Genomic DNA, 15175 nt, shown 5'->3' on the forward strand with positions numbered 1-15175 from the left:
ACCCAGCATGTGAGATTATTGTTGGAGATGCACATTTGTATATTAATTTACTGCCATTGAATATTGATCATTTTGATGTAATATTGGGAATGGACTGGTTAACAAAATATCATGCTACCATAGACTGTGTAACAAAACAAGTTATTTTCTGTCCACCTAGATTGCCTGAATTTGTGTTTAACGGAGTTGGAGAAGTATCTCCCCCGTATCTGATTTCATCCATGAAAGCTTTTAAATTGATTAAAAAGAGGTGTAAAGGGTATCTGTGTTGTGTATTGATTGTACCTACTAATGCTAAAACTGATGTGAACAGTATTCCTATAGTTAGAGAATTCCCAGATGTTTTTCCAGATGATTTTCTAGGGGATTTGATTGATAGGGAGATTGAATTCACTATTGATGTAATTCCGGGTACACAGCCAGTATCTAAAGCTCCTTACAGAATAGCACCGACCGAATTGAAAGAACTGAAAGTTCAACTACAAGAATTGTTAGATAAAAAGTTCATCAGGCCCAGTACTTCGCCATGGGGCGCTCTAGTTTTGTTTGTAAAGAAGAAAGACGGCTCATTGAGACTTTGCATTGACTACCGTGAACTGAACAAGTCAACAGTGAAAAATAAATATCCATTGCCTCGTATTGATGACTTATTTGATCAGTTACAGGGTGCCCAAGTTTTCTCTAAAATTGACTTAGATCTGGATACCACCAGTTGAAAGTCAAGACAGGTGACATTGAAAAGACTGCCTTTCGAACGAGGTACGGACATTATGAATTCTTAGTTATGCCTTTCGGAGTTACCAATGCACCTGTTGCATTTATGGATCTTATGAACAAAATTTTCAAACCATTCCTAGATGAATTTGTAGTTATTTTCATAAATGACATTTTGATTTATTCCAAAAGCACGGAAGAACATGAACACCATTTGAGAACTGCCCTACAGACCCTAAGAGAACAAAAACTGGATCTAAACTGACAAAATGTGAATTTTGGCTTGACAATGTTATGTTTTTGGGACATGTAATCTGTAAGGATAGAATTTCAGTTGATCCGCAGAAAATTGAAGCAGTAGTGAATTGGCCTAGACTGACGAATGTTACAGAAGTTCAAAGTTTCTTAGGCTTAGCCGGGTATTACAGGAGATTTGTGAAAGACTTCTCCAAGATTGCCTTACCATTGACTCAGTTGACTCAAAAGGGGATATCATTTGACTGGACCGATCAGAGAGAATCAACTTTCCAAGAGTTAAAGACTCAACTTGTGACTGCACCGATTCTTACCCTACCCTCAGGTACGGATGGTTATACTATATTTAGTGATGCTTCTTATAAAGGTTTGGGATGTGTTTTAATGCAGAATGGTAAAGTGATTGCGTATGCTTCCCGACAATTGAGACTACATGAAAAGAACTACCCAACCCATGATTTGGAACTTGCTATAGTAGTATTTGCATTGAAAATCTGGCGTCACTACCTTTATGGGGCAACATGTGAGGTGTATACAGACCACAAGAGTTTGAAATACTTCTTCACACAGAAAGAACTGAACATGAGGTAGCGAAGATGGTTAGAACTAATAAAAGATTATGATTTGTAAATTTTGTACCATCCGGGGCAAGCTAACACCGTTACCGATGCATTGAGTCGGAAATCGATTGGAAATTTAGCCTGTTTACTCACCGGACAGAAAAAATTGCTAGGTGACCTTGAAAAATTTGAAGTTGAGATTGTTTTGCGTGAACAGGTGGAACCTTAGCTGCTATTTTTGCTCAACCGGCACTTATTGAAGAGATTAAAGAGAAACAGCAACAGGATGACTTCTTGAAAAAGATCATCGATGAAGGAGAATCTAAATCGAGGCCGGGTTTCAAATTTGAGAACAATGTGTTGAAATTCCAGGGAAGATTTATGTGTACCGAGTGATTCTGAACTAAAAAGAAGAATTATGCAAGAGGGCCACAATTCGAAACTGTTTATCCATCCAGGAAATACGAAAATGTACCAAGACTTGAAACTGAATTTCTGGTGGCCAGGAATGAAAAAAGAGATTGCTGACTTTGTATCGAAATGTTTTCATTGCCAACAAGTTAAAGCTGAACATCAACGACCCGCAGGCTTACTGCAGCCTTTACCGATACCGGAGTGGAAATGGGAACATATCACTATGGACTTTATTCTCAGTTTACCTCGCTCCAGTAAAGGTATGGACTCAATTTGGGTTGTTGTTGATAGATTGACTAAATCTGCTCACTTCTTACTTGTCAAAACAATTTATAATGTGGACAAATTGGCTGTAATCTATATTGATGAGATTCTTAGATTGCATGGAGTGCCTGTGTCCATTGTTTCTAATAGGGACTCGAAGTTTACATCGAGATTCTGGCAAAGTCTACAGACAACATTGGGTACTGAACTGAGACTGAGTAGTGCATGCCATCCTCAGACAGATGGCCAGTCAGAAAGAACCATCCAGACTCTAGAGGATCTATTGCGTATGTGTGTCCTTGATTTCCAAGGAAATTGGGAAAGCCATTTACCTTTGGCTGAATTCGTTTACAACAACAGTTTTCATTCAAGCATTGGTATGGCGCCTTTCAAGGCTTTATATGGCAAGAAATGTCGATCTCCAATTTGCTGGGCAGACGTTGGAGATGGGCCTTTGCTTGGGCCCGAGATTGTACAGGAAACCACAAAAAAGGTGAAACTGATTCAATAGAGGTTGAAAACTGCACAGAGCCGACAGAAAAGTTATGCGGATGTCCGAAGGCGAGACAGAGAATATGAAGTAGGTGATCACGTTTTTGTTAAAGTGACACCGATGAAATGCCAGACTCGTTTTGGAGTCAAGGGTAAGTTAGCGCCGAGATATGTCAGACCGTATGAGATTATTGAGAAAATCAATCCGGTGGCGTATCAAGTAGCGCTTCCTCCTGAAATGGAGCATATGCATAATGTCTTCCATATTTCAATGTTGAGGAATTATCTTCGGGATCCCTTTCATGTTATTGAACCTACCCGTGTAGTGCTAAGTGATGACTACACTTATGAAGAACGGCCTATTCAGATTGTAAACAGACTGATCAAGAAATTGAGGAACAAAGAAATTCCGTTAGTGAAAGTGGATTGGCAAAACCATGGTGGCGTGTATGCCACTTGGGAAAGGGAAGACGATATGATCAAGAGATATCCTGAACTGTTCCTACTAAATCCAGTATTCTTCCAAAATGAAGGTAATTCGAGTTTGGAGGATCAAACTCTTTGTAAGGAGGGGAGACTGTGACAACCCTCACCACTGATTAGTGCTAATCTATGATTAAGCATGTTAAGTGACTGATTGACTGAAATTCTGAAGGAATCTCTTCTCCAAGAACATTGAAAGGCAAGTGAGAGAATACAACAAGCAAAAGTTGAGCTTGGTATCTCTCAAATGCAGTTGGAAGAGTTGGAGGTTAGTAGGAAGGTAAAAACTGATTCTCGAAAAGAATAAGTTTCAATTCTCCTATCTAATGAGGATTTTGAGGGAGAGAAGGTGTAGAGGGATCCATCTTGAAGGAAGAGGGGAATTGGGGGTTATTCACGCATTTGGGCCAGTCAGAAGAGCAAAGTTTTGTTTTCTTAGCCAAGAATAGCGGATTGTATCCATGTGATTCGTCTGAATAAGAAGTTTCTCGCACTATCTTCATCGGCATGGAAGACGTGTACCACACCACAAGTAAGTTGTCCTCCAAACTGCGTCGATGATCAATGGGTACATAGGGGTAAACCACTGAGCTTCGAATAGAAGAAAGAACAGAAAGGGGATCATCGAATTTAACAAATCGATAATGAATTCGCTCCCTTAATTTGGGTTCATCAAGTTTTGGCCAATTTTCCCAGCCAGTAAATCTGGAGGAAGAAGAAGCAGTTCTGTCCCATGCAGAGAGTGATAGGGCAGAAGAGGAGATTTAAAGATCCATTTTTACAAATGCTTGGTCCAAGGGTTTGTAGTTGGCAGATTTTTGGATCAAAGGTTGGTAATTTGCAAAAGCTTCCATGACTTGTATAAATGTAGGCGGATATGTGTAACCAATAAATGCATTAAGGTTCTTTCGAGGCCTATAATCATCTTCCAAAGACTCCTCGTATGCTCGATCAATACAAGAAAATGTGTGATTGGCCATTAGGGATGTACCAGTCTTTTCGTCTACTCAAAGAATGGAAGTGGAAAGTACAAGGATTTAATAAAGTTCACTGCTTCATTATTCAAAAAGCAGTTATACTCCCATAATATACAGAGTCCATACACGTCCTAGAACGTGAGTAGATTATACTAGTTCACTAATATCACCAAGTATTGGGTATATTAATGCGGGGGGTAATGCTGGCTGTATAATTTGTAAAAGCCAATCACAATTTAACACGTGACACGAAAAAGGCAATTTGGGTAGTTAATACAAGTCGCCAATCAAAGTCAGACACATGACAGCTCGTATTAGTAATAATGGATCTGTGTAGTACTAGAACAATTGAAAGATACAAGATGATGTGGCCTAACAGTTAGTCATAAAGTTTAAATTCAAAATCAGAATGGAAGCCTAACTGCAAGAGTGGCGTAGTGGGACTAACTGTAAGAGAACATGTTCAGCAATCATGGGAGGACATTTTGACGTTGAAAGCCCACTTTGACGGTTACTACTGAAAAGTATAAATAGCGAGGAATGCCCCATAATGAACCCCTGACTCAGATCAAAAAATCAGTTTATTTTATTTACTTCATTTTCTTTCCAATTTTACAGTTCTTTACATTTCTGTACTTCAATTCCTGTACTGCACTTCATTTTCTAGGAGTAGTTTTCAAATATTTTATTGCTGTGAACTTCTACGACGCTGGGTCAGATCATTGTAAGTTTTCATTTACTTAATGAAATTCAGATTTTGAAATTATTTTTCACTTTTTATTATTTACTAATTTCTCCTAAACAAGCCACCAGTAAAAATTCTTTTCATTGAGGCTGAAAGAACTACAACACAATCGCTTGATAATTGGTTGCCAATTATAAATTCTGTAAAGATTAATTGATCCTTACTGGCATGCTTAAATTTACATTATTAATCTTCGAAAGCTAAAAAAATCAACACATATATAATTTATTTTATGCTTATCTTCACCCACATCAAAACCCAACAAAAATACCTCCTTAATTTACCTTTACACTTGTGGCCTCGTACTATAATGATATATTCTATAGCGTTTATAATAAAAACAAAAATGATTCGGACCCCACAACCCCTTCTGCTATGTGATTGGCCAGTTTTTTTTTTTTTCCCTCTTCCTCCTCCAATCACCAATCCCCGTGTGTGTGGGGGGTGGTGGGAGTGGGGGGAGAGGGGGTCTCAATCACTTCCGATTGTGAATTCAAGTCCCATGGGAGACGCTAAGGTGATCCACTTTTTTTTTTTTTTTTTTAATCTAAATTAGAGCAAGTAATACTAAGTGAACTAATGATAAGAATAATGAAAAATGTTTGGTGGTCCGAATTTATGTGATTCGAATGGCTCTCAAAACGACGTCATTTTATACCCAAAACAGCATCGTTTTAAATGTTTTGAGCCATTCAAAGCACCCAACATTGTTGTAAGAATAATAATCATAGGCATTACATAAAATATTGTCCTCTCATATGTCTATAGCAATTGAGCCAGTTTATAGTCCCCTACGCCAAAATTGAACCCATGTCAATTTACTCCGAAGCAGCACTCGAGGCTCCATTTAAATCAAAACCAAAGGAGGCGAATACTACTATACTATCCACCCCCACATTCGCATGGGGACGGAAAAAACACGTGTGAGTCGACGGAAAATTGACATCCCTACGCGTACGCACCCCAGCCATAAAGACACCGTCTATGCCTTCAAAATTGAAGTCCGTCTCTTGCACAACTGAACAAGACTCTCAATGGATGCTTCCTTTGTCCCAGACCGTCCCTTCGACCACTCCGCCGTCGTCGACATGCCTGAACCCCCCACCCCCACCACCACCAAACGCCGCCACCACCATCCACCGTCTTCCGGCCCTCCCTCATCCATCACCTTCAGGCCACCGCCGCCTCCTCTCAAGCTCTCCACCGGCGAAACCCTCTTCCGCATCCTTTGCCCCGCCACCAAGACCGGCGGCGTCATCGGCAAAGGCGGCGCCGTCATCCGCCAGGTCCGCGAAAATACCGGCGCCAGGATTCGCATTGACGATTCTGTCCCCGGATGCGAAGAGCGTGTCATTCTCATCGCAGCCGAATCGACCAAGAAGAGGACTGACAATGTTGACGCAATCGGCGACGAGTTGGCCAATTTGAACTCCAATTCCAACAGTGAAGATGAGGGATCGCCTGCGCAGCAGGCTCTACTTAGGGTTTTTGAGAGGATTTTGAAGGTGGATGAAGAAAGAAGTGGAGTTTCTTCTGCTGAGAATGAAAAAGGTGAGGATGAGGAAGGAGGAGGTAATGTAGTACCAGTGGTGTGTAGGTTGTTGGCGCCGAGTAATCAGGTGGGTTGTGTGCTTGGGAGAGGAGGGAAGATTGTGGAAAGGATTAGACATGACAGTGGTGCTAAAGTTAGGGTTTTGACTAAAGATCAGATTCCGGCGTGCGCATCTCCGGGAGATGAATTGATTCAGGTAATGTTTTGTTTCTCGATTTGTTCATATAATATAATGCTTTGTGTTTTATGTTCATAGGAATGAAACTGTGTAAACAATTCAATTATGTTACCTTTGCATTGTCTTTTCGTTCATTTGGTTATGCCAAAAAAGATGATGATATGCTCAAACTGTAATGCTTGCGGGTTGTGAATTGGTGTGTTGCTTGTGGGTAACTATAGTTGATAGTTACTTACTAATGCAAAAGCCCAAGAGAAAGGAGTATGTGTATATATTTTTATTTTGATGATCCACTTGATGAAATGGGACTTTACGTCTTCTTTTTGACACGTCTATTGAACGAGTTTGTTGGGGACTTGTTGATTATATGCTCGGACAACAGGCCAGCAGTTACCTAAATGTTTACCTTGCTTTTGTAGGTGACAATAAGTCTTCTTTATCCAAAACTTTTAGTGGTTCCACTAAAGGCGGTGAGATAACTATAATCATTTAATCGTTGTATTTGCTTTACTTGTTCAGCAAGCATGAAATTTATGATTTCTCGGACATTTATAGATAGTTGAATTTGTCGTTACCAGCACAATTGTTGTTATTAATTGGTATCTGCAGACTTTAGCTTTATCTCATAGTGGAAGCCAATCCTCATAACATAGCATTTGTTAAGTATTTTTATTTCTTAAAGGGATTTGAGTTTGAATCAGTGTTAATGTTTTTACATGTATCTTTATCAAGTAAGATTTTGTTTCTTTGACAAAAAAATAGTGATGCCTTCCTAACATTAAATACGTTCTTTTTTTATTTTAAGGTGAGCATTATTTTAAATTCCAACGATCTTCTTTGGGAACTTATGATTCGTGTGTGAAATATTTAAAATACAATTTGAATTGGACTTGCTTGGGACATTTATTGCTAGTTCAAATCTGACATTGTAGAAAATCTTAATGAATCTATGTGAATTAAGAGGGAATCACACAATATTACTTATACAAATAAAAAATTCAAAATTCATGATTTGGATGTCACTCATGCAACTTGATAACTTGCCTAGCCCAATAAACGGAAGGAACCGTTTTCTTTTTATTCCCCCACCTCTTGAGTACAATTCCCAAGGCTCTTCAAGGGCTTTAGATCACTGGCAGACCAACAACTTTTTTTTTTTTTGTTCCACTCCTTTTCAAGACACAGAGAATTTGATCTTTTTTATTTTTACTAAAACCCAGTTATTTTTTTATTTTTTATTTTTAGCTTTTCTTTCTTTCTTTCTTTCTTTTTGTTTTGTTTTGGTCAGGCTACTAAAATCCAAGTCAAAGACCATTTTCCCCATGTGTTTAATTCATAAAAGGAATTCTTTGAAGCCAACTTTGCAAGTTTGAAGTGATCTTTGCATGTTTGAGGGAAGTATTTTATGTATTATTTAGACTTTTGGGTTCATATCAAAATTGATTGTTAACTGCTAAGAAAAAGGAATCAAATAATGATGCCACGCAGGACCTTCAATTTTGTTTTTGCTAATTTGAGTTTCCTTAACCTAGAGAAACATGAGATATAAACCAAAGCAGTCTGAATCCTTCGGATGATTTTGAAGATCAACCTGAATAACTGTTAAAGGGGAAATGCAATACCTATGCATTTAACAGCTCAACTTACAACGCTATGTGTAACACCATTATATTTCCTATCAACATACATTATTTAGCACATAGAAAGGGATATTCAATCTAGCTGGAATATGTGTTTATATTTGGGTGATATATTTGGATAGGGAAAAAATTATTTCTGATTGTTTACAAGGTTGGAAGACGCTGGAAAGTTTTTGAAAATAAAAAAATAAAAAAAAACAGGAAGAAGGCATATGTCTTTCCAATAGAGGGAAAAACTGAGATTTTTTGTAGTGTTCTACAAAAAAATTTTGAAATTTTATATGCATATAAGGTGGAAATGCAAAATGGCATTTAAAGTGTCATTATTATAAACTTACGCAACCAATTTAACTTCGTTCTCTGCGTACTCGTTCTACCTTACCCCTCCCCTCCCCTCCCCTCCCCTCCCCTCCCCTCCCCTAATAGGATGGGTATCTTTATGGTTATTTGGGATAAGGTTGAGTTGATGACTGGCAATGATAGTCTAGGTGGTGATGCCGACAATAATTGGGGTGGTGAATGTTGAGGATGAGAAGCAATGGCTTTTAACAAACTAGTGGAGAGAGAGGGACAAGTGTAGGCATCTTGAAATGTAAATGAGGAGATGACACCTAGTAGCTTCCATTATATACGCAAGGATATACATGTCTTTAGAAAAACAGTTGGGGCATTTTGTAATTTCATATGTATATTGGGGAGATTTGGGGAGGGGTGGTCTAAACCCTACTCCGCTTGAAACCCGCTTCGGGTTACACCTCATCCCCCAAAACATGCCCTTACCCTTTTTTTTTTTTTTTTACACTTAAACCTGTCCTGTTAGAGGCAGGGCTTGTCTTTGGAAAATGGGGAAAATTGCTATCTCTAATCCTGATTATGTCTAAAATACTAAAGCACGCCTATTCTATCACAAAAATTACCTTATATACCTTTTATATATACATATAAGATATAGGGTTTTTAATAAACTGTGCGCCTCGCTCTTATCTTCTCTTCTCTGGTCTTCTATTTATTTGGATGCACACCGACACACCATGATTACCGGCTTGAGAGGACAACCTAAAACCATCTTCTTTATGTTCAGGTATCTTAGTGCATCTTAGATAATGCTCTGACTAATATATATATGTGATTACATATATATAGATGCAAATATTTTTCTTACTCTTTATGAATTTATTTTTTAATTTTTTTGAATTGAGAACTTTGTCTAGGTGTGGATTTTTCTCCAAAAAAAATTATCTCAAAATGAATCAAAGTTGACGATTTCATCAATTTTAAAAACAAAGAAAAAAAAGGAGAGAGGACTTTTCTTGAGCTTTGGTTGTCTATTTTTTACTTTCTTGTGCTGGGGTGGGAATGGGGAGAGGCCATTTGGGCTGTGATTGAGGCAAAGTTGGGATTGTCTTGCTTCTGAGTTGGGGACAGGTCTTCCTTGGTGGGCGCAAGGTCAGGAGTGGGGTGCCCTGTCCCAAACCTACCCTGTTGCCATCTCTACAGTTGACAACATGATCACATCCTTAACGGACTATTGTATTTCTATGTACTGTATTTTTACATCTATACATACAATTTCCTTTGTATTTCCAAAATTTGCTGATGCATCATACAATTCTTGATACAACAAGACTTGTGGTTTGGAAAAATAGGTCATCGTTTCAGTAAATGAAATCTGTTCTTCCTCTTCTGTCACTGGGCAGCCATCCGAACATGAAATGCCAGAAGGGTTTGAACCCTTCCCCCTACCAATGAAGCATGTGGTTATTGGAAATGGAATTGAGGAATTATATGTGCATACACGAAAGGAGGAGATTTCAGAAAAATAAGTAAAATGGTCATTTGAATAAATTAAGCCAGAATTCAGTGTTTATCCCTTCTGGTGGACTCCATACAAGGGTTTTGCTTTAACAAGGTTGAAATAAATCTTAAATGTATGTAACTGTGGACAGTTTTGAATTGCTCCATCAGCTGTGATGGTATTTAATAATGGAGAATGAGCTATATTCATGGAGGCAAATTACAGTTGAACTCATGTTTTCTTGGCCTTTATGCTGAATTATGTCATTTCAATTTGCTGGTTTTTGCATTAGTAAGATGCTGCTGAGATCCAATTTTATAGGAAATTTGGTACTATTTTGTACATTACTTGCTCAATTTCCTGCAATATCTTGCAGTCTTGTAACGTCTACATGTCTGACCAGTTTGGTTTTTGGCTCATAAATGAAAGTGTACGTTATATCAATTTTTTGAATAGTATTTTCTGTTAGCCTTTCTGTGAACTGTGCTGTTTTTAATATTTTGTGCCTCCTTTTCTAGTTTTTAGCTTATATTCATGTTCTCGTTTAGTAATGTCGTGCTCCATATGCAGATAACAGGGAATTTTCCAGCTGTGAAAAAAGCATTATTGTCTGTTTCAAGCTGCCTTCAAGATAACCCAAGGGCAGAGGCTGTGAACTCTACTACTCCCGGATCATCAGGCATGGCACTCCATGGAACTGGTATGATGGTCCAGGAGGACCAATTTCTTCAGTTGGGTTATGCTTTTAGACTTTTAATCTTAATATGTTTGGGCTATCTTTTCAGTGATATCCTTCTCTTACAGGTACTGAGAATATTGGAGCCAACCACAGGATGGTAATGGAGGAGGAGGTTGTATTTAAGTTGTTGTGCCAAGTTGACAAAGTTGGGAGTTTGATAGGGAAAGGTGGCTCTATAATACGGGCATTGCAGAATGAAACTGGTGCAACTATCAAAATAGCTGATGCAGCTTCTGATTCAGATGAGAGGGTGGTTGTAATATTTGCACGAGAGGCATGTGAGCTAACAATCTAATATGAATGATTGAACACTTTCTTGTTTTATATTAACTGAAATATTCTCACTTATCTTGTAATCATCAATATGTTTTGCCTCTTGATTTAATACGGAGATTCGTCTTCCATGACAGCATGAATACCTGTGTTTAGTCAACTAGTGAGCTGTTAATAGTTAGCAGTTGGGTGGATCCCTGCACTGATCTGATTATACTATGAAAACCTTTAATGTGGATAGTCCAAATGACGATGATTGTTCATTCCAAATATTGTCTTCCACGCAATGTCTTTTTGGACTTATCATATGGGAAGAGATTTACATGCCCCACCATTAAGTCAATTTTTTTTTTTTTTTGACAAACAGCACGAGTGGGCTCTCTGACCCATCCATCCTTTCAGATTCAGGCCTACAGTGTGCCATTGTTCTATGTTGGCTTTGGCTCCAATTGGTCAGTAAGTAGTCACATGATTTGATGTGTTACTTACCCATTGGATGTTAATGGAAGTATGGTGTTAGGAGTTATTCTTGTAGTTCATTTTTTCTATGGGTTTTTTTCTCTGGTAAGAATTACTCATGATTTTGCTTTCATTCACCTGTTACAGAATTCAGAGCAAAGACATTCTCCAGCACAGGATGCTGTTATCCGCGTGCATTGTAGAATCGCGGAGATTGGCTTTGAGCCTGGTGCTGCAATTGTTGCTAGGATTCTTGTACATTCACAACAGATAGGTTGTCTATTGGGTAAAGGGGGTATCATCATTGCGGAATTAAGAAGAGCAACTGGGGCTAGTATACGTGTTTTTCCAAAGGAACAAATTCCGAAATTCAGTTCTCGGAATGAAGAAGTTGTGCAGGTAAGTCAAAGATTTTAGGCTTCTATCAAGAACACATGTTAATCTTTCTATCATTATCTATTAATATCATGCTTCATCTGCCTAATTAATTTGCTTTAGATGCTGTCATGAGATGGGCTATTAGCCCAGTAGTACTTGCTTGTTCAAAGCTCTTTTGCAATTGAATCAAAAGGTTTTAGTTTGTTGGAATCTATAAGTTGTCAAGGATTTGGAGAGTTCTTTTTTGCTAGTATTTGGGGTTTTTTATGCATATTACATTTTTTGGGAAGGGGATGAGACATACAATAAAATTGTCATCTTGATGCTGTGTCTGGCTTTTTAACTTATTAACTGTAACTGGATTAATTAGCTGGTGAACTCATGCTTGTTTCCTAGCTTTTTGAGTAAAAATGTATGATATAAGATAGTTTTATTTTCTGGAACTAACAAGTCTACGACATTTGTTCACTTGTTTATTTGAAGTTAAAATGTTTAGACTAATGTACCTATAGATGGTTTTAAGGGATGCTCAGCACTTGATTCTTTTTGGCAGATTATTGGCAGCTTGCAGTCTGTACAGGATGCTTTATTTCAAATTACAAGCAGGCTTCGGGAAACTATATTCCCATTCAGACCACATCCTCCAAATGCCAGTGGCTCATCATATTTGCCCTCTTATCCAGATATGATGCCTCCCCCGTTTAGGCCAAGGCATGATCCTGCTTCCCCAGGTCCTTACCCTTCACCAGTTGGACTTCCTCGTGGTGTTGACCGTGATCGTGTTGCTATTCCATCTCAACATCATGATCCCCAGCCTTTTTCACACGGTAGGGATCATGTTGGTCCGACTTATTTTGATCGCGCTCCCTATCATTATGGCAGTGAGAGACCAGGACACGGTCCTTTATTTGATAGGCAATCCCCTCCAAGAGGGTGGATACCTCAGGTTGGTAGCTTGTGCTTTCAGTAGGTAGTGAAATTAAATCTTCAATTTTTTTTTTCTTTACTTTTTGTCTTTATTTTTTTGGGCTGTTAACTTCTCCAATAAATTATAAGTGGCTTTTGGTCACCATATTCGCTTATCTTTTTTCTTTTTTGCCTTTTGCTTTTCAGGCAGGTGCAGGTGCCGGTGCAAGTGGCTATCCAAGGGGAGTCGCTGATGTTGGAGGTGGCTTTCCATTGAGCAATGGTCCTACAGGAAGGTAATGGTATTCTCCATTATATATTCCATTGTATGCTCATTTCGAACTTGAGCAACTGCATGGCAAAGCTATAAGTCTTGCCAAAGACACTTTTTTTGGCTAGACATCTCAAAAAATCTTCTCCAATGGTGATTTAAATGTCTTGCCAAAAAGTGGCAAAGCCAAATCTTGTGCCAAATTTGGCTTGAAGTTTGGCAAGGCAAAACCGTTATTGCCACATCAACAAAGTAAATCATGACCACATGAGACTTTTTGAAGAATAGATCCAATGGCTAAACATTGATATGAGAATTGGTTGTGTTAAAATAGCTTGTGAACCACTGGAGTGGTACAGCTAAAAAATGGTTTTTTTGCTCAGCCAAAAATTAACTTTAGCAAAACCATTTTAAAAATTGATATGGGAATTGGCTTGCCATTTTAGCTTTAGCAAGGCCATTTTGACTCTTCAATCAATGTGTTGTGTTGTCATTGAAGCATACTAATGCATTGGAGTTAAGCTAGCATCACTTGGTTTTTCCACCATGCAATTTTAGATGAAAGTACCTGGTTTATGTACCATGGCCTCTATAAGGGGCATGTACGTGATATATTCATTAGTGTGGTAATGTAACTGACATATTGGGAATCCTGCTAACATGTCACATGCTTTCCTTGTTTTGGTTTTATTGGGGGATTCTGGATTTTATTGGGGAATATCAACTAGACTATGAGAAAACTGAATAAAGAGTAGCAGAAAATATTTTGATGCTATCTTTCTCAAATTGTGTATATTGATGCGAGACATTTACGTGAAGATCAGAAACTAATTCTCTTAATTCTGATGTTATGGGATTTTTATATGAATTCTACTTTTGCTTCTCTTATGATGCTAATGAATTACTTTGTGCAGTGGAAGTCAGGGCCCCCCAAATGCAGCAAGCACAACTGTCGAGGTTGTAATTCCTCAGGCATTGTTAAGCCATGTTTATGGCGAGAATAATAGTAACCTGAGTCAGATCAGACAGGTATGCCAATATCAATGCAATATTATGATTTTTTTCCCCACTTGTTTAGATTTGCAATAAGAAAGTGCAATAAGAAAGTGCAATAGATAGTTCAAGATTTAAACTGTGTCCTGTTATTTTTGGAAACCAGATCTCAGGTGCAAAGGTAGTTGTTCATGATCCAAGGCCCGGGGCTACTGAAGGTGTGGTGGTAGTATCAGGAACAACAGATCAATTACATGCTGCTCAGAGCCTTATTCATGCCTTCATCCTAGCTGAGTTGCCATTTTGAAATATGGCTTGACTAGTTTAAAAAATACCAATAGAATTTGGACCAACTTGTATCTTTGAATAGGTAAAGGAGAATTTTTTTGACATAATTTAATTCAGTTTTTTTGTTATTTGGGGAAAAAAAAAAAACAATATGTACATCCTTTTGTGGGCATAGGTTGAGAAAGAAATAGTGAGGAAATGTGCATGAGGGATAGCAATATGTACATCCTTTTGGTTAGACTTTTTAAAGTCCTTCCTAATGTTAAAAGTCATTTTGAAGAAAGATTTCATTTTCAATGAAGTTATCAGAAGGTAGCTTTCATCAAAAGTAATTTAAGACGGTAATTTGGAAAGGAAAGAAAAATTTTATGTGAAATATGAATGAAATATAATTATATTTTATACATCTTTGTTCTTTTTCTTTTTAATTTTTTATTCAAATTCCTATTGCAAACAACCATCAGGATGGCTCTCTCTCTTATTGGTAATCCAATTGGAGAGGAACTGTTGGGCTTGATGGGGTCATTTTGAGACTCAATTCAGTGATGATATGAATTACTTATTTGTAGGATTTGTTGAGAAAATAATTAATGGAACCAAATGGGATTGTGTAATGCTATTTATTTCAAATCTTGGGTTACAAATCCCATTTATGAGAAGTGGAGGGAATGTTATCTACTCTTTTGCCTATTTGTCATTCGGAGAATATAAAAAAGTAGAGGATAAGAAAAATAATTTTAAAATAATGACGGTACAAATTTTGTTTAAATTTATGCATAAATCATTTGTACTTCTATCC

At 37.9% G+C, this 15175-nt stretch overlaps 1 protein-coding gene across 4 annotated transcripts; it reads left to right on the forward strand.

Annotated features, from left to right (window-relative positions):
- The first annotated feature begins 5673 nt into the window (after positions 1-5673).
- On the forward strand, positions 5674-14659 carry LOC114310940 (RNA-binding KH domain-containing protein). 4 transcript variants are annotated; one of them, XM_028257037.2, is made up of 10 exons: positions 5787-6652; positions 7054-7104; positions 10640-10769; positions 10874-11086; positions 11449-11537; positions 11688-11939; positions 12472-12864; positions 13032-13120; positions 14010-14124; positions 14255-14659. In XM_028257037.2, exons 1-10 carry the CDS (start codon positions 5939-5941, stop codon positions 14393-14395), a joined length of 2187 nt encoding a protein of 728 aa, XP_028112838.2. In that variant the 5' UTR covers positions 5787-5938; the 3' UTR covers positions 14396-14659. The 4 variants fall into 4 exon arrangements, with proteins under 4 accessions (XP_082766445.1, XP_028112838.2, XP_082766444.1 ...); XM_082910318.1 differs by lacking the exon at positions 11449-11537 and having other exon boundaries at positions 10874-11082; XM_082910317.1 differs by lacking the exon at positions 7054-7104.
- Positions 14660-15175: the final 516 nt, after the last annotated feature.

Source organism: Camellia sinensis, chromosome 15, assembly GCF_055761805.1.
Source record: "Camellia sinensis isolate YWXY chromosome 15, ASM5576180v1, whole genome shotgun sequence".
In the NCBI taxonomy this organism is placed as follows: domain Eukaryota; kingdom Viridiplantae; phylum Streptophyta; class Magnoliopsida; order Ericales; family Theaceae; genus Camellia; species Camellia sinensis.